This window comes from Nylanderia fulva, unplaced genomic scaffold (assembly GCF_048542155.1).
Source record: "Nylanderia fulva isolate GAGA-0341 unplaced genomic scaffold, ASM4854215v1 Scaffold21, whole genome shotgun sequence".
Classification (NCBI taxonomy): Eukaryota; Metazoa; Arthropoda; class Insecta; order Hymenoptera; family Formicidae; genus Nylanderia; species Nylanderia fulva.
Genome location: NW_028190275.1, coordinates 3,463,528 through 3,490,757, shown reverse-complemented (window position 1 = coordinate 3,490,757; position 27,230 = coordinate 3,463,528). Strand labels below are relative to the sequence as shown.

The 27,230-nt window shown below is 27.4% G+C and overlaps 6 protein-coding genes across 7 annotated transcripts; all 6 read right to left on the bottom strand.

Moving 5' to 3' along the window:
* Nucleotides 1–44: 44 nt before the first annotated feature.
* On the bottom strand, nucleotides 45–3,254 carry LOC114939913 (lysosomal aspartic protease-like). Its single transcript, XM_029314354.2, has 8 exons — nucleotides 3,076–3,254; nucleotides 2,242–2,489; nucleotides 1,561–1,679; nucleotides 1,224–1,423; nucleotides 988–1,110; nucleotides 782–920; nucleotides 562–654; nucleotides 45–479 (listed from the first exon to the last, which is right to left on the bottom strand). The coding sequence occupies exons 1-8, from the start codon at nucleotides 3,135–3,137 to the stop codon at nucleotides 345–347; spliced, it is 1,119 nt and encodes a 372-aa protein (XP_029170187.2). The 5' UTR covers nucleotides 3,138–3,254; the 3' UTR covers nucleotides 45–344.
* Nucleotides 3,255–4,794: 1,540 nt separating this feature from the next.
* LOC114939908 (lysosomal aspartic protease-like) lies at nucleotides 4,795–7,829 on the bottom strand. The gene is made up of 8 exons (XM_029314350.2): nucleotides 7,640–7,829; nucleotides 6,693–6,940; nucleotides 6,399–6,517; nucleotides 6,064–6,263; nucleotides 5,827–5,949; nucleotides 5,611–5,755; nucleotides 5,380–5,478; nucleotides 4,795–5,244 (listed from the first exon to the last, which is right to left on the bottom strand). The coding sequence occupies exons 1-8, from the start codon at nucleotides 7,699–7,701 to the stop codon at nucleotides 5,092–5,094; spliced, it is 1,149 nt and encodes a 382-aa protein (XP_029170183.1). The 5' UTR covers nucleotides 7,702–7,829; the 3' UTR covers nucleotides 4,795–5,091.
* Nucleotides 7,830–8,779: 950 nt separating this feature from the next.
* On the bottom strand, nucleotides 8,780–16,627 carry LOC114939916 (uncharacterized). Its single transcript, XM_085482659.1, has 16 exons — nucleotides 16,435–16,627; nucleotides 14,538–14,782; nucleotides 14,243–14,361; nucleotides 13,917–14,113; nucleotides 13,703–13,825; nucleotides 13,487–13,631; nucleotides 13,256–13,354; nucleotides 12,958–13,116; nucleotides 11,559–11,650; nucleotides 10,625–10,863; nucleotides 10,324–10,445; nucleotides 9,995–10,194; nucleotides 9,781–9,903; nucleotides 9,565–9,709; nucleotides 9,332–9,430; nucleotides 8,780–9,188 (listed from the first exon to the last, which is right to left on the bottom strand). Exons 1-16 carry the CDS (start codon nucleotides 16,497–16,499, stop codon nucleotides 9,036–9,038), a joined length of 2,325 nt encoding a protein of 774 aa, XP_085338785.1. The 5' UTR covers nucleotides 16,500–16,627; the 3' UTR covers nucleotides 8,780–9,035.
* Nucleotides 16,628–17,469: 842 nt separating this feature from the next.
* On the bottom strand, nucleotides 17,470–21,053 carry LOC146723313 (lysosomal aspartic protease-like). The gene is made up of 5 exons (XM_085482658.1): nucleotides 20,950–21,053; nucleotides 20,734–20,856; nucleotides 20,528–20,663; nucleotides 20,105–20,236; nucleotides 17,470–17,628 (listed from the first exon to the last, which is right to left on the bottom strand). The coding sequence occupies exons 1-5, from the start codon at nucleotides 21,051–21,053 to the stop codon at nucleotides 17,470–17,472; spliced, it is 654 nt and encodes a 217-aa protein (XP_085338784.1).
* Nucleotides 19,875–23,440, bottom strand: LOC114939911 (lysosomal aspartic protease-like). Its single transcript, XM_085482485.1, has 8 exons — nucleotides 23,248–23,440; nucleotides 22,192–22,436; nucleotides 21,280–21,398; nucleotides 20,950–21,149; nucleotides 20,734–20,856; nucleotides 20,528–20,663; nucleotides 20,315–20,407; nucleotides 19,875–20,236 (listed from the first exon to the last, which is right to left on the bottom strand). The coding sequence occupies exons 1-3, from the start codon at nucleotides 23,307–23,309 to the stop codon at nucleotides 21,325–21,327; spliced, it is 381 nt and encodes a 126-aa protein (XP_085338611.1). The 5' UTR covers nucleotides 23,310–23,440; the 3' UTR covers nucleotides 19,875–20,236; nucleotides 20,315–20,407; nucleotides 20,528–20,663; nucleotides 20,734–20,856; nucleotides 20,950–21,149; nucleotides 21,280–21,324.
* A 527-nt stretch (nucleotides 23,441–23,967) lies between these two features.
* LOC114939904 (lysosomal aspartic protease-like) lies at nucleotides 23,968–26,918 on the bottom strand. 2 transcript variants are annotated; one of them, XM_029314345.2, is made up of 8 exons: nucleotides 26,755–26,918; nucleotides 25,910–26,145; nucleotides 25,540–25,658; nucleotides 25,206–25,405; nucleotides 24,957–25,079; nucleotides 24,735–24,885; nucleotides 24,501–24,599; nucleotides 23,968–24,361 (listed from the first exon to the last, which is right to left on the bottom strand). In XM_029314345.2, exons 1-8 carry the CDS (start codon nucleotides 26,814–26,816, stop codon nucleotides 24,212–24,214), a joined length of 1,140 nt encoding a protein of 379 aa, XP_029170178.2. In that variant the 5' UTR covers nucleotides 26,817–26,918; the 3' UTR covers nucleotides 23,968–24,211. The 2 variants fall into 2 exon arrangements, with proteins under 2 accessions (XP_029170178.2, XP_029170179.1); XM_029314346.1 differs by having other exon boundaries at nucleotides 24,221–24,315.
* Nucleotides 26,919–27,230: the final 312 nt, after the last annotated feature.

The window sequence follows — 27,230 nt, the reverse complement described above, 5'->3', positions numbered from 1 at the left end:
ATAACTGTGAAGGATTATAATGTATAAAATATCAGTATAAAGAGTATAGGAAAAGAATATATTTTATTTCAATTAATTCAGACATATTTTAGACAATATATAGATGTATCAAATTATATATTGATGAAAAATATCATCATATATATGCATACACATATATCTTTGTTTTAATTTTTGAATATATCCATCGCACATATCTATTTATAATACATACACCGCTTGTTGGATAATTGTAATTGAAAATTAGGAAACAATAAGCAAAATGGTATACAATCATTTTACTTAATTACTGGCAAGGTTGTCATTTAAATCTAACCATATGACTCCAAAACAAGGCAGTCAATTTATTTCGACGGAGCAAATCCTACTTGATTATTTCCTGCGTCAAATACGGTGTAGTAAGGACCAATAAATACATCGCCCAGAATCCAAAGATCACTACCTCCCGACAAACCGCTTATACAAGTATCACTAGTTTGCTGCGAAAAATTAAATACACAATTGTAACTTTGTTTTCTTAAATAATACATATAATATAAATCGAAATATTATAATACTCACTTGAATAATGTAATCCCTAGGTTTAAGAGGAAATGAGTGACCATTCAAAACAATATTAATTACAGGCAACTCATCAATTGAACCGCAATCCACCTTTGAGTAAAGAGCAAAATATTAAATTACTAATTAACGGATATTAATTTAACAAATATACATTCAGTAATATTTTATGATTTTTCTATAGAAAACTATGCTATTGTGAAAAATATTGTGCACTTACGGTTCCATCAGAATTAGTTCCAATTAGTTCGTTAATAGCGTCGATATCGTCTGATGGTCCAACTATGAGCGAGGTACCTGTGTCAGCAATAGCTTGGCAACCACCATGACAGCCCACGGTCTGATTTCCGATTGTTACTCTACAACATAATGATGTTAATAATTTATTGTTACAATATGATCAGCATAATTTAGAAAATAACATACTTATCCATAGCAAATTGCCAGTATCCTTTTCGGGAAACAGGAACGTAAAGGAGTTTACCATTGTAATGATTGGAATCGGCACCACCGAATATTACTTCACCACCTACCGCGGCTGAAGGGTCTCTGTACAGATTGCATATTTTTTTATTGGGGGTAACATACATATATATATAATATATTATTATTATCATTGAAGGTACTTTTAGACAGATGCAATATAAAAAAAACATACGAACCGATTAAGATAGAAACTGAAAACAGGTTGTGGCACTAGACCTTGTTGCACCATGTTATCGAAGACAGTTGTCACTCCATCGACGGATATCGAACCGTAACCCATGCCCAAGATACCGTCAAACTTTGCATAAACGAACGTTAAGCCTGGTTGGCTAATCGCTTCCGCAAATGTTTGCTTTTTAACATTGAGACCGGCAACCTGTAATAAAATTGTTATTAAAATAATAAAATATCACGATGCACAAGAATAACAATATAAATGCTTGGAAAATGTTTATAAAAAAATTACGATTGTAATTATAACTGAATTGAATTGTGTGTTTAATGATGACTCACGTTAACATCATCAGTAGATAAGAATCCAATTAGACTGCCAGTGCCATACTGAATAGCAAACGACTTACCATTTGGTATATAGGTGCTGGATTTTTTACTATTATACTTGTTATGCGTTTCTGTAAAAAATAATAAGTTAAACAATACCTAAGATTGTTTAGAAATTTCGTACTCCCGCCTACATCTCATTTGGCTCTTGTTAGTCTTTTTATTAGTTTATATGTATAATTTCCATTTTAATGTACATTTTTTATTTGTTTTCTTTAATTATATATTTTAATTTGATTTTAATTATTCGAGAAAATTTAAATTTTTCTTCAATGCTTTTAAATAATATCTAATATTATATTATTATATAAGTACAATATGTGTATATCATATAATAAAATATTAGTAAGTGTGTGTATGTGTACAAATATTTAATTAATTTATACTAATTAAGTATACATAGTGGTGTGCTATTTTTATAAAATAATATAAAAATATTTCTTACATTTTTTTGCGGTTTCAGATAAGGAAGAAATATTAAATTAAATTCTTCTCAATTCACCTTCTGTTACACGAATCGTTTGTCGCGTAGTTAAAAAATATTACTATGTATTTATATATTAGGAGCAAATTAATTATACATTATTTTATATATATATATATATATATATATATATATATTAAGGCTCTTACGGCAAGCAATATTGAAAATACTGCATTTTTGCGATGGTACCCAAAGATTTGAAGAACCAGTATCAAACAGTATTCTAAATGACTGCGGCGGATTCCCGATGGTAATTAAACCATAATACTGAGCATCCAAATAATTGGTTAATGTTTCCGTAGAAGTATGGTTAACTGTGTCCAAACCAATTTCTTTCAAATTGATGCCAGCTTTCGTTAAAGTTTTTCGAATAGATTCCGTCTTGTGCAGTGGAATTCTTAAAGAAATATCAAGAATATTTTGTTACATGCACGCACATACATATAAACATATTATATATATATATAATATCGCTCATTTGCTCCAACAATGACATAACTCAAAAATAAAAAATTTTAATTTAACTGATTCTGATTTTTAATGAAGATAATGTTGCTTGCAATCTTATATAAAGGTAAATCTAAACTAAATGACTATAATCACTATAGAAATAAAGTATCTACATACTAGAGAAAGCATCAAATAAACAAATAACAGGAGTAACTTACTAGTTCCCTATATAGTTTTATTTACTTACACGTTAAAGAATATAATAATAATTTACTATTAAAATCACAATAAAGATATCACGATAAAGTAGATAAAACGCTAACTTTACGAATTTACGAAGAATCCTTTTTTTAGAAACTACTTTCATTTTTCATTAATAAAAAAATACATTTTTGTAACAAAACTTTGTCCTGTTCTGATTTAAACGTTAATCGTATTTATGCAGTTTTCATATCGATTTTATGAAATAGATATTTATAAATTCAATATTCATCACGTCGATGTATGTAATGAAATATAATGTGTGTGTTTACCTCTGGAGTTCTGCGTCGATCAGCACGAAGAGCGCCGCGACAGTCACGAACAAGCGAAACATATTACCAAAATTTCCAGCGACTTCAGATAGCGAAATTTTGAACGTCGAATACTTTCTGCACCTTCTAGACGTACAAAAATGAAGTCTAGTCAACCACTGAAGCTTTAGTTCATCGAGGTATGGCAACACTATATATACAATCGCGTTTGAAAAAGCCTTCCGGGTTTCTAATAATCAATCAAAATACCTTGTTAAATATTTTTTTTAATTAGCACAAACTGTATTAAAATAAATGATTAAATGTGTACATGATTAATGAGAAAAGTGCGATTAGCGTTTCGAAAGAATATTTATTGTTTTGTTGATTAGACAGGCAGCTATGTGTAACAATCAATTTTACAAATGACATTTTGCTTTCAGTACTATAAGTGATCTCTATAAGAAATCTAAGTTAGCTGTTTTTACAATATATTGTCGCGATGATCAAGATTAAGACACAATAAAATTATATTAAAATTTATGTTGGTTACAAATTTTATCAGTATTAATATAGATTCCGGCAATAAAAATTGAATTTTGTTGGAAACTTTTTTGTGTGAATATATTATATTTTAATAAAATTCAATAGTATACAATTTAATTCGACAATAAGGAAAATACGTAACATGATGATATATTTTTTTTAAATTTAATATAATTTATTTTTGTCTCGGCTTGAAGTGGCTTGTCTTAGCTGACCATCATTACTTTGTAAAAGTTTTGTTATTTTACGTTTTCTCTTTTAATTTGTGAATAGAAAACTGTTAACGTATTATTATCATTTTTTTCTTTATAAATTAATATAGTCGTTTTCTCATTTATTTATATTATATACGATAACATTTGTACACTCACTTTCTTTTTAATCATTTTTGTCTATATAAATATATGCTTTTGCCTCATTATCGCAGTTTTATTGAAATATCACTTGTTTTTATGCAATTTCGAATTAGGGGAAAACAAATTTTTAAATACATCAGTATTACAAAAATGGAAAACTGGAAAATGTATATAATAGCAATTTTATTAAAGAAAAAAAATCATTTATTTTACTTTTGAAAAATTTATTTTTCAAAGAAATCTTAAAATTTATTTACGTTTTACTTTACATTGGAGTTGATTTTATTATTAACAAACAGTTTTTTGCATAAATTTGTGAAAAAATAGATGTAAGAGAAAACTACAATTATATTAGTGAAAATATAAATTAGTCACAAATAATTTGATAAATGCTTGCAGTTTTAAAAGAGTATAGCTATATGCATGGTCTTCGAATACGAGTATCTTATAATCATTATGGTCTGTGAATTATGTTGTTATGTTAGTATGTAGAATAATATTTAATATACCAATTTTTAGCAAGAAATTGTATAAAACTTAATAATCCATATTATTATGTATATTTCTATCATAAAATGTATATTAGAAAGTATCACAGAAAAATATTTTATTTAAAAAATAATAGATATCTTCGAAAGACCATTTCCTTATTTAAAAAAATGCAATATAGCAATGTCAAAACAAAACAATTTAATTGCGACAAACATTTTTATGAAGATAAATATATTATATATAAGTGACTATATTGAAATAAAATATAATAAATATTATAAATAAAACTATGAAAAATTAATATAATATATTAAAATTAATATATATATATGTGTGTGTATATATATATATATATAAAGTATAAGGAAAAATAAATTATTTAAAATTTATTTGTGTTCAGAAATATAACAATACAGCGCGCGTATTAAAAAAATTTATCAAATTATTAATGGAAAATATTTTCCATATATACTTTCATTTAAATTCTCCAAAACGAATAAATACGTTGATAACAATGTATCACATAACTATAAATAAAAAATTACAAGTCAATAAAAACTGTAAAAAAGTTGCTAAATTAATCGCGAAGTTATCATTTAATGCGATGTCTTGTTATATAATTTTAAGAAATAGCAATCGACATTTATTTCGATGGGGCAAATCCCACTCGGTCTTCCTCAAAATCAAACACGGTATAATAACGGCCAATAAATACATCGCCTAGATTCCAATATTTATCAATATTGTCAGACGGTGCAAAACCGCTGATACATACCGTGTGATCAACTGTAGACATCTGTACAGATTGAAGCACACACAAAAAATGTAAATTTTCTAAATTTAAATAATTTCCTAGCCAGAAATAATTGTCAAATCAACGTCGATTCGACAATTATTTCTGGGTTTAAATTATAGGATCTATAATATTCACCTGTAAGATGTAATCCTGACTGGTAAGATTGAACATTTTACCACCTATAATAAACCTGATCACTGGCATCTTAGCAGAGTCTCTTTTGCTGCAGTTTATCTATAAACAAAAGAGAATATCAAATTAAGAAATAGCAACTCAAAACAAAAATATCAATTTATATTTTAGTAACTCTTTATAATTTTTCTACAGAAAGCTATGTCATTGTGAAAAGTATAATTGTTTACTTACTCTATACTCTCCAGCAATGTCAATAGCTCCAATAAGTTCATGAATAATTGAGATGTCCAATATTGGTCCATATATTAATGAGGTACCTGTATCAGCGATAGCTTGACAGCCACCCGCACACAAGGTATGACTATGTATCGTGATCCTACAGCACAATAATAATATTAAAAGTTTGTTCTAACTATGATTATGAGAATACTTTAGAAAATAACTAACTTATCCATAGTAAATTGCCAGTATCCTTTCTTACTAACAGGAACATACGTAATCTCGCCAGTGTAATGATCGGGATCAGTACCACCCAATATTAATTCACCACCGACATTGTCCGAAATATTTCTGCGCAGTTGTATAATTTTCATATTGTAATATATATATATATATATATATATATATATATTTTTGTTAAAAACATTTTTAGACATACGCAATGCATGAAAAGAAAATGCATACCTATTCAAATAAAAGCTAAAAACGGCTGACGACACTAGGCCTTGTTTTATTATATTGTAGAACACAGGCATTACTTTATTGACGGATATCGTGGAATAACCCATGCCCAAAATACCATCAAATTTTGCAGCAACAAACGCAATGCCTGGCTCGTGTATTGCTTCCGCAAATGTTTGATTTCGAACATTGAAACCGGCAATCTAAAAATATAAAAAAAATTGGTATATTAATATAAAAAAATATCACGAGAATGGCAGTGTATAAAAATGCTTGAACAGGGTTTATAACTACGATTGAAGTTGATTAAATTGGCTAATTGTTTAATGATTACTTACACTCACTACATCAGTAGATAAAAATCCAGCCATAGAGCCACTGCCATATAAAATCTGAATCGCAGTACCATTTCGTATATATGTACTGGATTTTCTACTATCATATTTTTTATGCATTACTGTAAGAAATAGAAAGTAATATTAAAAAATATCGCAATAGAAAAATTTTAAAAATAAAAATTTTTTTAAACAATCACAGAAGAAAAATTTTCTTCAAAAACAAAATCTACTTGTATATTTTCGGTGTGACACATCTTATATCAGACACCCCATATATTTTAATAAATTACTTACAGCAAGCAATGTTTAAATAGTTGCACTTTTTGGATGGTACCCAAAGATTTGAGGAACCAGTATCAAACACTACTTTAAATTTCTGCGGCGGAGTTCCGATAGTAATAACACCATAATACTGAACATCTAAATAATTAGATAAAGGCACTCTAGTATGAGTGCTAGCTTCGATCATAGAAACTATTGGAATGTCAGTGCCAAGCTTTCTCAAAGTGTGTCGAATAGAATCCGTCTTGTGTAATAAAATCCTTGACATAACATAAAGAACATTTTGTGTTTTATTTTACATATTTAACACAATATAAATAATTAATGTATTAGTTATTTCAGAAACATTTATTAACTCCGCAATTTTTTTAATTTATATAATTTATGCGTTTCATATATGTTTAAAATAATATTTACTTTATGGATCATGTATTATATATATAAAATATAGTCATTATAACTTAAAAAACTGTGATTTTTAAAACAAAAACATGCAATCTGGCACAAGAAGATAACTCCTACAAAAGTAATATTCTATATACAGAATATATACACAAAGCTGAGTAAACAAAAAGTACAAAACAATAACACATTGGTATTGAGAGTTTATTTGTTTACGCGTGAAAAAAATAACTTATACTTAAGTGTTTTAATCTCGAATTATAATACATGTATGTTAACGACAATTAAATGTAGATCAAAACTATAAGGTAGACAGATAAATTTTGCGAATTCAGATAGAATCACTTTTTCTATAACATATTGTATGTCACCATCTTTTTACTAATAAATAAAAATACATTTTGTAAACTAATTTTATCCTATGGTTATTGAAACGTTAATTGCGTTCGCACAAGCTTCGCTTCAAATCCAAAAAATCAGATGCAATTACGAAAAAAAATTTTCCCTATAATCTTCATATTTATCATATCATATAATGCAATGCAATGTGCACTTACCTCTGCAATTGCGCGTCAATCATCACAAAGATTGCAACGATCAGCATAAAAATGCGAAACATGTTTGCGAATTTACTTGCGATTAGAATTTCGAATCACGAAATTTCCAACGACGAATATTTCTCTTATGACCGGACACAGAGAAAAATAAAGCATTGCCGATTACTAGCACTCTTATACTAACCCTGTATCGATATTCAAGGGCTTATATATATACGATCACAAAGCGCTTATTGAATGCTTGAGCGGTGAGAGATTAGTAACGATACTAAGCATTTAAAAAGAATTCCGACAGAGATTTCTATTAAACAATTTAAATTAAACATATATTTCTGGTATGCCCCTTTAATTAATACGTGTATTTAAATAATTTATTAATAATAAAATAAAAAAGCAATCCTCAAGAGAGAAATAACAATAATATTCATATATAAACTATGCAAAAATTTATATTGATGATATATGTAAACTTTATATCAGTTGACGTAGGGAAAGGATTGAATTTTTTTTAACTACAAATAAATCTTAAAAGCTTGATGATAAAGTTTCAATAAAGTTTTACACAGCGTGATGTGGTATGGTATTTTTTTACTTTGATGAATTTTTATTCCGATTTGGGATATAGGTGACCATCATCTTTTTGAAAAATTTTAATTATTCTGTTGTTTTCTCATTTATTTAAATATTATACGATAAAATCTGTACACTCATCACTTATGTTTTTAATCATTTTTGTCTATATAAATATACGCTTTTGCTTCATTATGGTAATTTTATTGAAATATCGCTTGTTTTTATGCAATTTCGAATTAAAGAAAAAAAATTTTTTAATTAATCAGTATTACAAGAATGAAAATCTGGAAAATGTATATAATAACAATTTTATTAAAGAAAAAAATCATCTATTTTATTTTTGAAAAATTTATTTTCAAAGAAACCTTGAAATTTATTTACTTTTTACTTTACATTGGGGTTTAATTTTATGATTAACAGTTTTTTGGATAAATTTGTCGAAAAATAGGTCTAAAAGAAAACTATAATTATATTAGTGAAATTTATATATATATATATATATATATATATATGTATTAATAATTAATATATATATATAGTATATGGAAAACATTTTTTTTTAATTCATTTGTCTTCAGAAATAGAATACAGTACGTGTCTGAAAAGAAAATATATCAAATGCATGGAAATTATTTTCCATATATATGCTCATTTTAATTTTTCAAAACGAATAAATCCGTTTATAACAATGTATCAAGTTATTATAGATAAAAACTACAAGTCAATAAACATTAAAAAACCATAAAAGGTTACCAAATTATTCGCAAAGTTATCATTTAATTGGATGTCTTGTTATATAATTTTAAGAAATAGCAATCGACATTTATTTCGCTGGGGCCAATCCCACTCGGTTTTTTTCAAAATCATACACGCTATAATAACGGCCAAGAAATACATATCCTAGAACCCAGACATCTTCATCAGAGTCATGATCTTGAAAACCGGAGTAACATTTCACCGTATTAAATGGTGATATCTGTATAGATTGAAGGACACACAAAAAAATGTAAGTTTTCTAAATATTTTAAATAATTTCCTAGACAGAAATAATTATCAAATGAATGTCGATTTGAAAATCATTTCTGGGTTTAAATCTATTATAGGATCTATACTATTTACCGGTTGGATGTAATCATCACTGGTAAGATTGAACACTTTATTACTTATAAAAAAACTGATTACTGGCATACTAGAAGAGTTTCTCTTGTCACAGAGTAACTTTAAACAAAAGAGAATATCAAATTAAGAACTAGCAACTAACAACACATAAATATTAATTTATATTTTAGTAACTTTTTATAATTTTTCTACAGAAAGTTATGTCATTGTGAAAAGCATAATTGTTTACTTACATAATAAATTCCATTTTCACGAACACTTCCAATAAGGTCATTAATAATAGAGATGTTCGATGCTGGTCCATATAAAAATGGGCTGCTTGTAACAAGGATAGCTGGACAGCCACCAGCGCAGAAGGTATAATTACGTACTATGATCCTACGGCACAATAATAACATTAACAATTTGTTGTAACTATGATTATAAGCATAATTTAGAAAATAACGTACTCTTTCATAGCAAATTGCCAGTATCCTGTTTCAATAACAGGAACATACGTCAATTCGCCTTCGTAAAGATCGGGATCGGTACCACCCAATATTAAATTACCACCGACATAGTCTGAAAGATTTCTGCGCAGATTGTATATTTTTTATATTATAATATACACATTTTTTGTTAAAAACATGTTTAGATATATGCAATGCATAAGAAAATATATACCTATTCAAGTAAATGCTGAAAATGGGTTTTGACACTAGTTTTTGATGTATCATATTGTCGAACACAGGCCTTATTCCGCCTTTGGATATAGAAGCATAACCCATGCCCAAAATACCATCAAAATGTGCATGACGGTACAGAAGGTCTGACACGCGTGTTACTTCTATAAATGATTGTCTTTTAACATTGAGACCGGCAATCTAGAAATGAATTGATATATTAATAATAAAATATCACGAGAATGACAATGTATAAAAAATATTTGAAAAGTGTTTATAAACTACGATTGAAGTTGATTAAATTGGTCTATTAGTTTAATGATTACTTACTCTCACTACATCAGTAGATACAAATCCTTCAATAATAATTCCTTTGCCAGTGTCAATGTCAATCTCAGTACCATTTTTTATATATGTGCTGGATTTTGTACTATTATATTTCAAATGGGTTTCTGTCACAAACATAGAAAGTAATATCAAAAATTATTGCAATATAGGGAGATTTTAAAAATAAAAAATTTTTTAAGTATTTGCTGAGGAAAAATTGTCTCCAAATAAAACAAGATCTTTTTCATATTTTCGGTTTGACACCTTACATTAGACACCGTGTATATATTAATAAATTACTTACTGCAAAAATAGCTATTAATATTCAGGCACTTTCTGGATGGTACCCAAAAATTTGCGAAAGCAGTATCAAACAATATTCTAAATTCCTGGTGCGGAGTTCCGATACTGAGAAAACCATAATACTCAGCATCTGCGTATTTCCATAAAATCACCGTATGAGTGCTAGCTTTGATTATAGAAACTTTTGGAATATCAGCAACCTTCCTCAAAGTGCGTTGATTCATCTTGTGTAGTGATATCCTTGAAATAACATAAAGAACATTCTGTTTTATTTTACATATTTTACACAGTATAAATGATATATGCATTGGTTATATCAGAAACATTTATTAACTCCGCGATTTTTTTAGATTATATAATTTATGCGTTTTATTTAAATTTAAAATAATATTTACTTTATGGATCATGCATTATATATATAAAATAAAGTCATTATAACTTAAAAGACTTTAATTTTTAGAACTAAAACGTATTGCATGCAATCTGGCACAAGAAGATAACTTCAAATAAAGTAATATTATAAAAGCAGATTATATACATAGAGCTGAGTAAACAAACAGAAAAAAACAATAACACATTGGTACTGAGAGTTTATTTGCTGACGCGTGAAAAAAATGACTGATCTCGAATTTTAATACCATGTACGTTAACGACAATTAAATGTAGACCAAAGCTATAAGGTAGATAGACAAATTTTGCGAATTCACATAGATTCACTTTTTCTATAACATATTCTATGTCGCCATCTTTTTACTAATAAATAAAAATACATTTTTGTAAAATAATTATTTCTTCCTATCGTTATTAAAACGTTAATCGCGTTCGCACAAGCTTCGCTTCAAATCCATAAAATCAGATGCAATTACGAAAAAAAGAATTATTTCTATAATCTTCATATTTATTATATCATATAATGCAATGCAATATGCACTTACCTGTGCAATTGCGCGTCGATCATCACAAAGATCGCGACGATGAGCATAAAAGTGATGCGAATCATGTTTGCGAATTTATTTGCGATTGAAATTTCGAATCACGAAATTTTCAGCGACAACTAAATTTCTTCCTTTTGACCGGACATGTAGAAAAATAAAGCGATGTCGATTACTACTCTTATACTAACCCTGTATCGACATTCAGGTGCTTATATATATGATCGCAGCGCTTATAGAATGCTTGAGCGGGAAGAAATTGTTAACGATACACAAAGCATTGAAAAAGAATTCCGACAGAGATTTTTATTAAACAATTTAATTTAAACATATATTTTTGGTATGCTCCTTTAATTAATACAACGGTTATTTAGATAAATTATTAATAATTAAATAAAAAAGCAATCCCAGTTGAGAAATAACAATAATATTCATATATAAACTATGCAAAGATTTATATTGATGATATATGTAAACTTTATATCAGTTGACGTAGGGAAAAGATTGAATTTTTTTCTTAAAACTACAAATTCATCTTAAAAGATTCATAATAAAGTTTCGATAAAGTTTTACACAGCGTGATGTGATATGGTATTTTTTTACTTTGATGAATTTTTATTCCGATTTGAGATATAGCTGACCATTATCTTTTTGAAACATTTTAATTATTTTGTTTTTTTATTTATTTATATATTATACGATAAAATCTGTACATTCATTATTTATGTTTTTAATCATTTTTGTCTATATAAATATATGCTTTTGCCTCAGTATGGTAATTTTATTGAAATATCGCTTGTTTTTATGCAATTTAGAATTAGAAAAAAAAATTTTTTAATTAATCAGTATTACAAGAATGAAAATCTGGAAAATGTATATAATAACAATTTTATTAAAGAAAAAAATCATCTATTTTATTTTTGAAAAATTTATTTTCAAAGCAACCTTGAAATTTATTTACTTTTTACTTTACATTGGGGTTTAATTTTATGATTAACAGTTTTTTGGATAAATTTATCGAAAAATAGGTCTAAAAAAAAACTATAATTATATTAGTGAAATTTATATATATATATATATATATATTTATATATATATATATATATATATATATGTATTAATAATTAATATATATATATAGTATATGGAAAACATTTTTTTTTTAATTCATTTGTGTTCAGAAATAGAACAATACAGTGCGTGTCTCAAAAGAAAATATATCAAATGAATGGAAAATATATTCCATATAATCCGTTTATCACAATGTATCACATAAATATAAATAAAAAAATGACTAGTCAATAAACATTAAAATTCTATAAAAGGTTATTAAATTAATCGCGAGTTATCATTTAATGCGATGTCTTGTTATATAATTTTAAGAAATAGTAATCGACATTTATGTCGCTGGTGCAAATCCCACATGGTCTGTGGTAAGATCATACACGCTATAATAACGGCCAAGAAATACATCTCCTAGAATCCACGTATTGTCATTTACATCATTAGTTTGATACCATTCAAAACTGGTTGAACACAATATGGTATTTAGTGGTGATACCTGTAAAGATTGAAGAACACACACAAAATATAAGTTTTCTAAATTAAAATAATTTCCTAGCCAGAAATAATTGTCAAATGAATGTCGATTTGACAGTCAATTCTGGGTTTAAATCTATTATAGGAACTCTATTATTTACCTGTTGGATGTAATCCTGACTGTTAAGAGGAAACACTGCATCACCTATAGAAAAACTGATTTCTGGCATATAAACATGGTTTTTCCTGTTGCAGCTTGTCTTTAAACAAAAGAGAATATCAAATTAAGAAATATCAACTTACAACACAAATATCAATTTATATTTTAGTAACTTTTTATAATTTTTCTACAGAAAGCTATGTCATTGTGAAAAGCATAATTGTTTACTTACATAATAAATTCCACTTTCATGAACACTTCCAATAAGGTCATTAATAATAGTGATGTTCGAAAGTGGTCCTGATACTGCTTGAGTGCCTGTAATAGCGTAAGCTTGACAGCCATCCGCGCAGAAGGTATAATTACGTATTTTGATCCTACAGCACAATAATAATATTAACAGTTTGTTGTAACAATGATTATGAGAATAATTTAGAAAATAACGTACCCTTTCAGAGTAAATTGCCAGAATCCTTTCTTAGTAACAGGAACATACGTAATCGCGCCAGTGTAACGATCAGGATCGGTACCACCCAATATTAATTCACCACCGTAATCGTTCGACAGATCTCTGCGCAGGTTGTATATTTTTCATATTGTAATATATATATATTTTGTTAAAAACATTTTTAGACATATGCAATGCATAAGAAAATATATACTTATTCAAATAGAAGCTGAAAATAGGCAATGACAGGCCTTGATGTATCATATTTTCGAACACAGGCCTTACTCCGCCATTAGCTATAGAGGCATAACCCAAGCCCAAAATACCATCATAACGTGCATGAAGGACTGCAAGGTCTGGCACGTATGTTGCTTCCAGAAATGATTGATTGGCAATATTGAGACCGGCAACCTAGAAATAAATTGATATATTAATAATAAAATATCACGAGAATGGCAGTGTACAAAAAATACTTAAAAAGTGTTTATAAACTACGATTCTAGTTGATTAAATTGGCTTATTTGTTTAATGATTACTTACATTCACTACATCAGTAGATACAAATGCCTCAATTTTGCCACTGCCAGTGTCAATTTGAACATCAGTACCATTTTCTATATATGTACTAGATTTTTTACTTTCATAATTCGGATGCGTGTCTGTAAAAAATATAGAAAATAATATAAAAAATTATCGCAATAGGGAGATTTTAAAAAAAATTTTTTTTAAGTATTTGCTGAGGAAAAATTGTTTTCAAATAAAACAAGATCTACTTGTATATTTTCGGTGTGACACCTTATATCAGACACCGTGTAAATATTAATAAATTACTTACCGCAAAAATTGCTATAAAAAACGTTGCACTTTCTGGATGGTACCCAAAGATTTGCGGAACCAGTATCAAATATTACTTTAAATTCCTGCGGCGGAGTTCCGATAGTAATATTACCATAATACTGAGAATCTACATATTTCCATAAAGGCACCGAAGGATAAGGGCCATCTTCGTCTGTAGGATATTTGAAACAGGCAACATTCTTCAAAGTGTGTCGAGTAGAATTCATCTTGTGTAATGGTATCCTTGAAATAACATAAAGAACATTCTGTTTTATTTTACATATTTTACACAATATAAATAATATATATATATATATATATATATATATGCATTAGTTATATCAGAAACATTTATTAACTCCGCGATTTTTTAGATTATATAATTTATGCGTTTCATATATATTTGAAATATTATTTACTTTATTATTTACTTTATAGATCATGTATTATATATATATATATATATATATATAAATATATAAAATAAAGTCATTATAACTTAAAAGACTTTGATTTTTAGAACTAAAACGTATTGCATGCAATCTGGTACAAGAAGATAACTCTAAATAAAGTAATATTCTAAAAGCAGAATATATACACAGAGCTGAGTAAACAAACAGAAAAAAACAATAACACATTGGTACAGAGAGTTTATTTGCTTACGCGTGAAAAAAATGACTTATACTTGAGTATTTTGATCTTGAATTATATTATCATGTACGTTAACAACAATTAAATGTTGACCAAAACTGTAAGGTAAACAGACAAATTTTGCGAATTCACATAGAATCACTTTTTCTATAACATATTCTTTAATAGTCGCCATCTTTTTACTACTAAATAAAAATACATTTTTGTAAAATAATTTCGTCCTATCGTTATTGAAACGTTAATTGCATGCACACAAGCTTCGCTTCAAATCCAATTAATCAGATGCAGTTACGAAAAAAAGAATCATTTTTATAATCTTCATATTTATCATATCATATAATGCAATGCAAAGTGCTTTTATCTGTGCAATTTCGCGTCGATCATCAAAAAAATCGCGACGATGAGCATAAAGGTGATGAGAAACATGTTTGCGAATTTATTTGCGATTAAATCTTCGAATCACGAAATTTTCAGCGACCATTAAATTTCTGCCTTATGATCGAACACACAGACAAATAAAGCGTTGTCGATTACTACTCTTATATTAACTCTGTATCGATATTCAGGGGCTTATACATACGATCGCAGCGTTTATAGTATGCTTGAGCGGGGAGAGATTGGTAACGACACACAAAGCATTTAAAAAAATTCCGATGAATTTCTATTAATCAATTTAATTTAAACATATATTTTTGGAATTTCTCTTTAATTAATATAACGTATATTTAGATAAATTATTAATAATTTAATAAAAAAGCAATCCCAGTGAGAAATAACTGGCACAAGAAGATAACTCTAAATAAAGTAATATTCTAAAAGCAGAATATATACACAGAGCTGAGTAAACAAACAGAAAAAAACAATAACACTATGGTATCGAGAGTTTATTTGCTTACGCGTGAAAAAAATGACTTATACTTGAGTGTTTTGATTTCGAATTATAATACCATGTACGTTAACGACAATTAAATGTAGATCAAAGCTATAAAGTAGATAGACAAATTTTGCGAATTTCCACATAGAATCACTTTTTTTATAACATATTCTATGTCGCCATCTTTTTACTAATAAATAAAAATACATTTTTGTAAATTAATTTCGTCCTATCGTTATTGAAACGTTAATTGCGTGCACACAAGCTTCGCTTCAAATCCAAAAAATTAGATGCAATTACGAAAAAAAGGATCATCTCTATAATCTTCGATATTTATCATATCATATAATGCAATGCGAAGTGTTCTTACCTGTACAATTGCGCGTCGATCGTCACAAAGATCGCGACGATGAGTATAAAAGTGATGTGAATCATGTTTGCGAATTTACTTGCAATTGAAATTTCGAATCACGAAATTTTCAGCGACAACTAAATTTCTTCCTTTTGACCGGACACGCAGAAAAATAAAGCGATGTCGATTACTACTTCTATACTAACCCTGTATCGACATTCAGGGGCTTATATATACGATCGCAGCGCTTATAGAATGCTTGAGCGGGGAGAGATTGGTAACGACACACGAAACATTTAAAAAGAATTTCGATTCTATTAATCAATTTAATTTAAACATATATTTTTGGTATGCTCCTTTAATTAATACGTGAATTTAGATAAATTATTAATAATTAAATAAAAAAGAAATTACCTTTCGCAAAAATATATTCTTAATACTTAATTAATAGACGACAAGGCCATTTATTTTTACAATAGAAGTAGGAATATTTAAGGGTACAAAACATAATTAGCACAAATAATGCAAAAATTATGTTGATAATATATAAATTTATTAAACAGGCAATGATTAAAATTAAAGTTTATTTATTTAATGAATAAATTTTAATAAGAATGAATGATTACAAACACATGAAATACATACAACGAGATATGATATTTTATTTAATATAATAAAATAAAATTGGATTTTATTTGGATATTTTAGATGTCAGTATACATATATCGAGTATATAAAAAGAATACACATATATATCTTATTTTAACTTATTTATTTGTATTCAGAATATATGTATGTAAAATATTAATATAATATAGTATATATCTTGATATGAAAGATAATTTAACTTATTCATAGAAGATATCGCATATATATTTTTATTTTAATTTTTGAAAATATGACATATATTCACCTATAACAATATGCCGGATAAATTAAAAATTACGAAACAATAAGCATGAAAAGTGATACAAAGAAAACTTAATTAGTTGCAAGATTGTCATTCAAAAAAAACAATGTTTAACAGTAATTAAAAGAAAATGGAATCGATGTTTATTTTGCTACGGCAAATCCTACTTGATCATTGCCCATATCGAAAACTGTGTAATAATTGCCAAGAAATACATCGCCCAGAATCCATTGCAATCCATTCTGACTCATGTCAGATCCTTGGAAACCGCTCGTACATGACTTGAAGCCAAACTGTTCAATCTGTAAAGAATTGAGTGTGAGCTTCTTTTATTCTTAATGAAGTTAAACCAAATTATAATAGGATTATATAAGAATTTTTGCATAAATTGTATATTTTTTATATTGTTATATACACACACAAATATATATACATGTAAAAGAGTTTGTTTCGACATTTGCTCTCTCTTAGCGCGTATCTATGTAAAGAAAATACCTATCTACCTATTTAAATAGAAGCTGAAGACAGGTTTTAACACTAGGCCTTGTTCGATCATGTTGTTAAAAACAGGCATCACTTCATTGACTGATATTGAGAGATAAGCTAGGCCCAAAATGCCGTCAAATTTTGCAGTAACAAATGTTAAGCATGGTTCGTGCATCGCTTCCGCGATTTCTTGCTTTTCGCACACATGCGACTTCGAATGGATGATATTTTAAAATAAATCAATTGGTACGTGTCACTGTCGTACACGTGAAATCGCTGGTCGAAGATGGACTCATTCTCTTGGGAAGTATAGAAAATCTAGTGAGAGATCGGAACATTTGAATCCGACAATTAAAGTGAACGATATCAATTAAACGAACGTCTATAGCGTATCAAATTCTATTATGTCTGATAAGATTAAATGAATTCGAAGACATACATAATCGCATTTATATAGTATTATCAATATATTTATGTTATGTATAATTATTTATATGATTGAAATTTGTATATTTGACAGAAAGCATTTGATTTGTTATTTATTATAAAAGGAATCATTAAAGGACACAATGAGTCAGAACGTTTTTATATACGTATATATTTATGTCAATGTTATCAAATATTTTGTATGTACTTTTTAAAAAATCAATATTTTGGAAAATGAAAGATAATTCTGACGTAATTTTATATTTGTTACAGACGCAATAATAACGTTGTATCTTTTTAAAAATAAAAGCATTAATATTCATTTTTTATTAATTAATAGACGGGACGATAAAAAGTTGATGTCAAGGAAATTTAAATGTTTTGTTCAGGAGAATCGGATAATTATATAACGTGTGCGTGTCTCATGTGGTAAAATATGATACGAAGAAATACTTTCTTATATCTATCGAACATTTGCATAATTATGCAGCATTCATGCAGTCAGCAAACCTGCAAACATTTTACTATTTCTGTATAGACATGTTTGCTTATTATATTGCTTTTACTCACTTCTTAGTATTCAAAATTTTATAGAATAATTGTATAGGATATATTTTATAGAGTAATTGTAAATATAAAAAAGTTATATATAAGGAATCGTAGTTTATTTATGAAATAAATTTGAGAAATATATAAAATGCTAAATTAAATCACGAGAAATATTATTAAGAAGATAATTAAATACATTGTAAAAACGAAAGGATTATTACTTGTTGTTATCATTAATTGCAAAATTTATAAAACATTCCTGCATTAGCTGTGATACAATACTGTTAATGACTATTAATTATTATAGTGATATGCAAGAGAGATACGTTATAATATAATATATATTATAAAGAGAGAAAGAGTGCAAATGATACCAATTCAAATAAATTGTGAAAAGTTAAGACATATATATATATATATATATATATATATATATATATATATATATACAGAGTGTCCTATAATTCGCGAATCACCTTTCATGAGCAGATAGAGCGTGTTAAACTGAATAGAAAATTCATGTATCATTTTGCGATATTCGCAATAATTATTGAGTTATTTATTAAAATATTTTCGAAAAGTAAGATGATACTTTTGATACTAAGCGGCATATAATAAATAAGTCATCCGACATCACACACCGAGTCCGGCCTATCGCTTTCGACCCGTTCATTCGTTTAGATATTTTAGTTAATAACTCAATAATTATTGCAAATATCGCAAAATGATACAGGACTTTTCTATTCAGTTTAACACGCTCTATCTGCCCATGAAAGGTGATTCGCGAATTATGGGGCACCCTGTATATATATATATATATATATATATATATATATATATATATATATATATATGTCTTAACTTTTCACAATTTATTTGAATTGGTATCATTTGCACTCTTTCTCTCTCTCTCCTGATATAGATATTATAACGTATCTCTCTCTCTCTCTCTCTCTATATATATATATATATATATATATATATATATATATATATATCAGTACATAGAGTACACAAGAAAAATACACATGTTATTTCAATTAATTCAGATTTATTTCGGACAATATGTAATAGTTATAACAAATAATTGATGAAAAATATCATTTATATTTTTGTTTCGATTTTCGAATACATCACGTAAATTCGTTTATAATATAACGGATCACTTAAATAATTGTAATTGAAAATTACTAAACAATAGGCATCTAATGATATAAAAATAGTTTTATTTAATTCTTGACGATATTGTCATTTAGATCTAACTGTATGACTTTAAAACAAGACAACCGATATTTATTTCGACGGAGCAAATCCTACTTGATTATTTCCCAGATCGAATACGGTGTAGTAAGGGCCAAGAAATACATCGCCCAGAATCCAAAAATCTAAATTCAAATTACCAGTTGAGAAACCGCTCTCACATATCACGGTGCCATCATCCGAAACATCCTGCAAAAGAATTAAGTATCCAATTGTGATTTTACATTCTTAGATAATAGAAATCGCATTATAATCTATAATACTCACTTGAAGAATGTAATTGGTAGAGTTAAGAGGGAGTGTGTGATTATTCAGAACAAAATTAATTACAGGCAACTGATCAATCGAATCGCAATCCACCTTTCAACATCAGATAATATTAAATTATTGTACTACTTAGTAATAGGTATTATAGAGATATATTGTTCAGTAAAATTATCATAGAAGATTATGCGATTGATAAATGTATCGTTTGCTTACGTATCCATTATCATCAGCTCCAATGTAATCGTTGATAAAGGAAATATCTGGTGGTGGTCCAACTATTAACGAGGTACCTGTGTCAGCAATAGCTTGGCAACCATTACCGCACACAACGTTACCATCTAATACGACTCTACAGTACGATAAATACGTTAATTAATTTGTCGCAACATAATTAGTGTAATTAAAAAAAAATAACATACTTATCCATGCCAAATTGCCAGTATCCTTGCTTACTAATAGGGACATATATGAATTCACCATTGTAATGAGCGGGATCGGTACCACCCAATATTAATTCACCACCTAGCTCAGCTGAAGGGTCTCTACATAAATTATATATTTTTTTATCTTGTAATTTATTATATATATAATTAAAAACACTTTTAGACTAATGCAATATAAAAGAACATACGAACCGACTCAGATAGAAGCTGAAAACAGGTTCTGGCACTAGACCTTGTTGCACCATGTTTTGGAAGACAGGTGTCACTCCATCTTCGGATATTGAATTGTAACCCATGCCCAAGATACCGTCATATTTTGCAAAAACAAATGATAAACCTGGTTCATTAATTGCTTCTCCAAATGTTTGATTCTGAACATTGAGGCCGGCAACCTATAATAAATTATTACTATTAAAATAATAAAAAATATAACGATGCACAAAAATTTAGGAAATGTTTCTAAATTATTTATAATTGAAGTAATTGTAACTGAATTAGATTATGTGTTTAATGATGACTTACATTTACTACGTCAGTAGATAAGAATCCAGAGAGACTGCCAGTGCCTTATTGAATAGCAAAGTCAGTACCATTTGGTCGATAAGTGCTGGATTTACTGCTGTCATATTTACGATGCGTTTCTGCAAAAAAATAGTAAGTAATATTATAAATTAATAAAATTGAGAGATTTTAAAAATAAAAAGATTTTTTTATATTAATAATAACTTAAATATGCAATATAGCGTTGTATAAATCTCTTTGCTATGTGTTCTTGGTTAAATGCGTTCATCCATTTAACTTGAGTTAACTTTAATTGTCAAAGCTTATTTGTTTCTTTAGATAGTGAGTTGTAATAAGTTTGTGCGCATGCAAATTGTAAAGCATTTAACTTTTTAATATTTACATCATCAATGTTATTAATTCTTAAAATAATAGTTTGTTATTTTAAAAATTCAAAAAAATTTATTTAACACACGTATAGTAAACAGATAAAATAGAATTTTGTAACATTTTTAATTTGTACATTTTGATTTGATATTAATTATTTGAAAAAAGTTAAGTTTTAAAAAAAATTTTGAATAAAGTTAAATTAAATAAAATTAAATAACCTTAATAAAAAGTTAAATAATTAAATACAAAATATGTGTGTGTAATATTTAATAAAAAATAACATAAATATGTTATTAATTCATTGTGTTACATATATTTATATATCGATATTTCTTGATTTAAAAAAATGTCGAAAAATTTATAATTATTTTTTCCTGCGTGACACTTAGCGCGAAGAAGAAAATATTACATGAAATTCTTCTTAATTCTTTTTAAACAAATATATTTTCATAAGCCGAGCAGTTCAAAAAATATTACTATATGTTTACAAAAGCAAATTAATTATATATATTATTTTATATATACATATATTAAAGCACTTACTGCAAGCAATATTGAGAAGACTGCAATCTTTCGATGGTACCCAAAGATTTGAGGAACCAGTATCAAATATTACTGTAAATGTCTGTGGTGGAGTTCCGATAGCAATAGCACCATAATAGTCAACATCATAATAATTTTTTAATGGTACTGATGAAGTAGTGTTTACTACCAAATCAATTTGTTGCAAGTCGATGCCAGCTTTTTTTAAAGTTTTTCGAACAGAATTCGTCTTGTGTAGTGGAATTCTTTTAAATATTAAAAATATTTTTTATTACATATTCATGTATACACATGCACACGAACATATTATGTTTATGTCAATGTACACATATATCCACACACACACACACACACACATTCGCGCGCAAAGAGTAAATATTAAAAAATATATATAAGTCGTCAAGAAAAAGGTATACATTTTTAAATATCAAAGAAATAAAAAAATTATTATATATTTAAACAATATAAATACAAAATAGTCAAGCATAATTTATGTTACAAAATTTGATTAATTAAATTATTAAATTATTAAAGATACTTTCTTTAAATTATCTGATTTATATATTACATATGTATATATATAAAATAATATTTTATAATTTAAAGTTTTTAGTCATTATAATTTAACAAACTTTGAATTGCTATATACAAGGGTGAATCTATGCGAGATGATTTTGTATTTATTAAAAATATGATATATGGAAAGAGAGCATCAAGCAAACAAGTAAAATTAAGTATATACTTTACTTACTTACACGTTAAAAATTAGTTTACTATTAGAAACATGATAAGAACAATTCAATAAAGTTTCTACTTACAAAATATACTAAAGCGCGAGTCCCACAAATTTAATGAGAATCTTTTGTTTAAAAACATTCTATTATTTTTTTATTAATAAATAAACATTTATTTTTGTAAAAAAAACTTCGTTTATTTACGATTAAAATATCAATTGTATTTACGCAATTTTTGTACCAATTTCATGAGATAGATCGGTCTTTATACATTTCACATTTATCACACTGATATGTAATGCAATACAATGTGTGCATTTACCTCTGAAGTTGTGCATCGATCAACACGAAGAGTGTCGTGATCACTACAAGAAAGCGAAACATGTTTCCGAAATTTTCAGAAATTATAAAACTTCGAATGGCGAAATTTCGAACATCCAATAGTTTCTGCACTTACTGGATGTATATAAAATAAATTCTAGTCAACAACTGGAGTTAGTATTGTTTATCAAGGTGCAGCGGTACTATAAATACATTCGTATATACATTCGAAAAAACTTCCGGGTTTTCAACACAATCAATCAAATTTAAAAATATCTTGCTTAATATTTTCTTTAATTAGCACAAACTATTAAAATAAATTATTAAATGTGTGTATAATTAATGAGGAAAATGCGATCAGCGTTTCGAAAGAATACATTGTTTACGTCAACCAGACAGCTATGCACCAATTAACTTTGAAAATGACATTTCGTTTTCAAGAAACATTATAATTAGCAGCAATAAATTCAGCTGCTTTTACAATAACATATTACGCTTTTCAAGATAAGGTAACAGTAATATATATATATTTTTGCAGAGGTATATATATATATATATATATAAATTATGCAAATATATATATATATATATATATATATATAAGAATTTAAAAAAATTTATTTTTCTCAATATTATATATGTGTGTATATATGTATACATATATAATATTGGGAAAAATAAATTTTTTAAAATTCTTTTCTTTTCATAAATAATACGTGTATTGAAAAAAATATATCCAATTATTATTGAAAAATATTTTCCATATATATCCTCATTTTAATTCTCCAAAACGAATAAATCCGTTTATAACAATGTATTACATAACTATAAATAGAAAATTAGTAGTTAATAAACATTAAAAAACCATAAAAAAGTTGCTACATTAATGGCGAAGTTTTATTTAAATGCGATGACTTATTATTATAATCATTATTCAACTTATTTCAAGAAATAGCAATCGACATTTATTTCGCTGGGGCAAATCCCACTCGGTCTTTTTCAAAATCATACACGCTATAATAACGGCTAAGAAATATATCTCCTAGAGTCCACAATTTATCAGTATTCTCTGGAACAAAACCACTCATACACTCCGCACGAACATTATTTGAAAACTGTACAGATTAAAGCACACACAAAAAATGTAAGTTTTCTAAATTTAAATAATTTCCTAGCTAGAAATAATATTTAAATGAATATCGATTTGAAAATCATTTCTGGGTTTAAATCTATTATAGGATCTATATTATTTACCGATTGGACGTAATCATCACTGGTAAGATTGAACACTTTATCACCTATAGAAAAACTGATTACTGGCATGCTAGTAGAGTTTTTCTTCTCACAGAGTAACTTTAAACAAAAGAAAATATCAAATTAAGAAATAGCAACTAACAACATAAATATCAATTTATATTTTAGTAACTTATTTTTATAATTTTTCTACAGAAAGCTATGTCATTGTGAAAAGTATAATTGTTTACTTACTATAAACAGTCCATTAATGTCAATAGCTCCAATAAAGTTATTAATAACTAAGATGTCAAAAATTGGTCCATATATTAATGAGGTACCTGTATCAGCGATAGCTTGACAGCCACCGTCGCACAAGGTAATATTATTATTAGGTATTGTGATTCTACATTACAATAATAATATTAACGGTTTGTTGTAACTATGATTATGAGAATAATTTAAAAAATAACGTACTTATTTATAGCAAATTGCCAGTATCCTTTCTTAGTGATAGGAACATACGTCAACTCGCCTTCGTAATAAGCGGGATCCGTACCACCCAATATTAATTCACCACCGAAATTCTCCGAAAGATCTCTGCGCAATTTATATATTTTTCATATTGTAATATATATATATATATATATATATATATATATATATATATTTTGTTATAAACATTTTTAGACACACGCAATGCATGAAAAGAAAATGCATATATACTTTTTCAAATAAAAGCTGAAAACGGCTGATGACACTAGTCTTTGTTTCACTATATTGTAGAACACAGGCATTACTTCGTTGACGGATATCGTTTTAAAACCCATGCCCATATTACCATCATATTTTGAAGCAATTAACGCTTGGCCTCGCACGTGTATTGCTTCCGCAAATGTTTGATTTTGAACATTGAGACCGCCAATCTAGAAATATATATAAATTGGTATATTAATAATAAAATATCACGAGAATGGGAATGTATAAAATTACTCGAAATGTGTTTATAAACTACGATTGTAGTTGATTAAATTGGCTTATTTGTTTAATGATTACTTACACTCACTACGTCAGTAGATAAAGATCCCGTCACAGAGCCTCCGGCGTATGGAAGTTCAATCGCAGTACCATTTTGTATATATGTACTGGATTTTGTTCTATCATATTTGTTATGCTTTACTGTAAAAAATAGAAAATAATATCGGAATTTATCGCAATAGGGAAATTTAAAAATAATAAAATTTTTTAAATAATTGCTGAAGAAAAATTATCGCCAAATAACAAGATCTATCCCAGTGAGAAATGATTGGTCGAATCGTCATCGATTCGACATGGATTCGACGTCGATTCATCATTTCTCACTAGGACTTGTATATTTTCGGTGTGACACCTTATATCAGACACCGTGTAGCTATTAATAAATAACTTACAGCAAGCAATGTTTGAATGGTTGCACTTTTTGGATGATATCCAAAAGTTTGAGGAACCAGTATCAAACATTACATTAAATTTCTGCGGCGGAGTTCCGATAGTAACAACACCATAATACTGAGCATTTAAATAATTGCATAAAGGCACCCTCCCTTTGAGCGTAGAAACTGTTGGATTGGCAGTGTCACGCACCTTCAAAGTGTGTCGAATAGAATCCATCTTGTGTAATGAAATCCTTGAAATAATATAAAGAATGTTCCGTCTTATTTTACATATTTTGCACAATATAAATAATATATGCATTAGTTATATCAGAAACATTTATTAACTCCGCGATTTATTTAGATTATATAATTTATGCGTTTCATATATATTTGAAATAATATTTACTTTATTCATCATGTATTGTATAAATAAAATAAAGTCATTATAATTTAAAAGACTTTGATTTTTCAAACAAAAACGTATTGCATGCAATCTGGCACAAGAAGATAACTCCAAATAAAATAATATTCTAAGAGCAGAAAATGTACACAGACCTGAGTAAACAAACAGTAAAAGACAATAACAATTATACCAAAACTATAAGGTAGACAGACAAATTTTGCAAATTCACACAGAATCACTTTTTCTATAACAAATTCTATGTCACCATCTTTTTACTAATAAATAAAAATACATTTTTGTAAAATAATTTCGTCAAATCGTTATTGAAACGTTAATTGCGTTCGCACAAGCTTCGCTTCAAATTCAAAAAATCATATGCAATTACGAAAAAAAAAAGAATTATCTCTATAATCTCAATATTGATCATATCATATAATGTAATGCAATATACACTTACCTCTGCAATTGCGCGTCGATCATCACAAAGATTGCGACGATTAGTATCAAAATGCGAAACATGTTCGCGAATTTACTTGTGATTGGAACTTTGAATCACGAAATTTTCAACGACAACTAAATTTCTTTCTTATGACTAGACCCGCAGAAAAATAAAGCGTTGCCGATTACTACTCTTATACTAACTTTGTATCGACATTCAAGGGCTTATATATACGATCGCAGCGCTTATAGAATGCCTGAGCGAAGAGAGATTGGTAACAACACACGAAGCATTTTAAAAGAATTCCGACAAAGATTTCCATTAATCAATTTAATTTAAACATATATTTTTGGTAGGCCCCTTTAATTAATACGCGTATTTAGATAATTTATTAATAATAAAATAAAAAGCAATCCCCCAGTGAGAAATAACAATAATATTCATATATAAACTATGCAAAAATTTACATTGATGATATATGTAAACTTTATATC

Excerpts from the sequence above, each read along its gene's own strand:
- LOC114939913 (XM_029314354.2), bottom strand. The coding sequence starts at position 3,137 with ATGTTTCGCTTGTTCGTGACTGTCGCGGCGCTCTTCGTGCTGATCGAC. Across the intron at positions 1,111-1,223 it reads TTCAGTTTCTATCTTAATCG|AGACCCTTCAGCCGCGGTAG; the intron begins GTTCGTATGTTT and ends CAATCTGTACAG. Across the intron at positions 480-561 it reads CTAGGGATTACATTATTCAA|CAAACTAGTGATACTTGTAT; the intron begins GTGAGTATTATA and ends AATTTTTCGCAG.
- LOC114939908 (XM_029314350.2), bottom strand. The coding sequence starts at position 7,701 with ATGTTTCGCATTTTTATGCTGATCGTTGCAATCTTTGTGATGATTGAC. Across the intron at positions 6,518-6,692 it reads CTATTTAAACATTGCTTGCT|TAATGCATAAAAAATATGAT; the intron begins GTAAGTAATTTA and ends TATTTCTTACAG. Across the intron at positions 5,479-5,610 it reads ACATTGCTGGAGAGTATAGA|ATAAACTGCAGCAAAAGAGA; the intron begins GTAAGTAAACAA and ends TTTTGTTTATAG.
- LOC114939916 (XM_085482659.1), bottom strand. The coding sequence starts at position 16,499 with ATGATTCACATCACTTTTATACTCATCGTCGCGATCTTTGTGACGATC. Across the intron at positions 10,446-10,624 it reads TATTAATAGCTATTTTTGCA|AAACCCATTTGAAATATAAT; the intron begins GTAAGTAATTTA and ends TGTTTGTGACAG. Across the intron at positions 9,189-9,331 it reads GTGATGATTACATCCAACCG|ATATCACCATTTAATACGGT; the intron begins GTAAATAGTATA and ends CAATCTATACAG.
- LOC146723313 (XM_085482658.1), bottom strand. The coding sequence starts at position 21,053 with ATGGGTTACAATTCAATATCCGAAGATGGAGTGACACCTGTCTTCCAA. Across the intron at positions 20,664-20,733 it reads TGGCAATTTGGCATGGATAA|AGTCGTATTAGATGGTAACG; the intron begins GTATGTTATTTT and ends ATCGTACTGTAG. Across the intron at positions 20,237-20,527 it reads GAGCTGATGATAATGGATAC|GATGTTTCGGATGATGGCAC; the intron begins GTAAGCAAACGA and ends ATTCTTTTGCAG.
- LOC114939911 (XM_085482485.1), bottom strand. The coding sequence starts at position 23,309 with ATGTTTCGCTTTCTTGTAGTGATCACGACACTCTTCGTGTTGATCGAT. Across the intron at positions 22,437-23,247 it reads ATCGATGCACAACTTCAGAG|AATTCCACTACACAAGACGA; the intron begins GTAAATGCACAC and ends AATATTTAAAAG. Across the intron at positions 21,399-22,191 it reads TCTTCTCAATATTGCTTGCA|AAACGCATCGTAAATATGAC; the intron begins GTAAGTGCTTTA and ends ATTTTTTTGCAG.
- LOC114939904 (XM_029314345.2), bottom strand. The coding sequence starts at position 26,816 with ATGTTTCGCATTTTGATACTAATCGTCGCAATCTTTGTGATGATCGAC. Across the intron at positions 25,406-25,539 it reads TATCTACTGACGTAGTGAGT|ATTGGCGGTCTCAATGTTCA; the intron begins GTAAGTAATCAT and ends ATATATTTCTAG. Across the intron at positions 24,362-24,500 it reads GTGATGATTACGTCCAATCG|TTTTCAAATAATGTTCGTGC; the intron begins GTAAATAATATA and ends TAATCTGTACAG.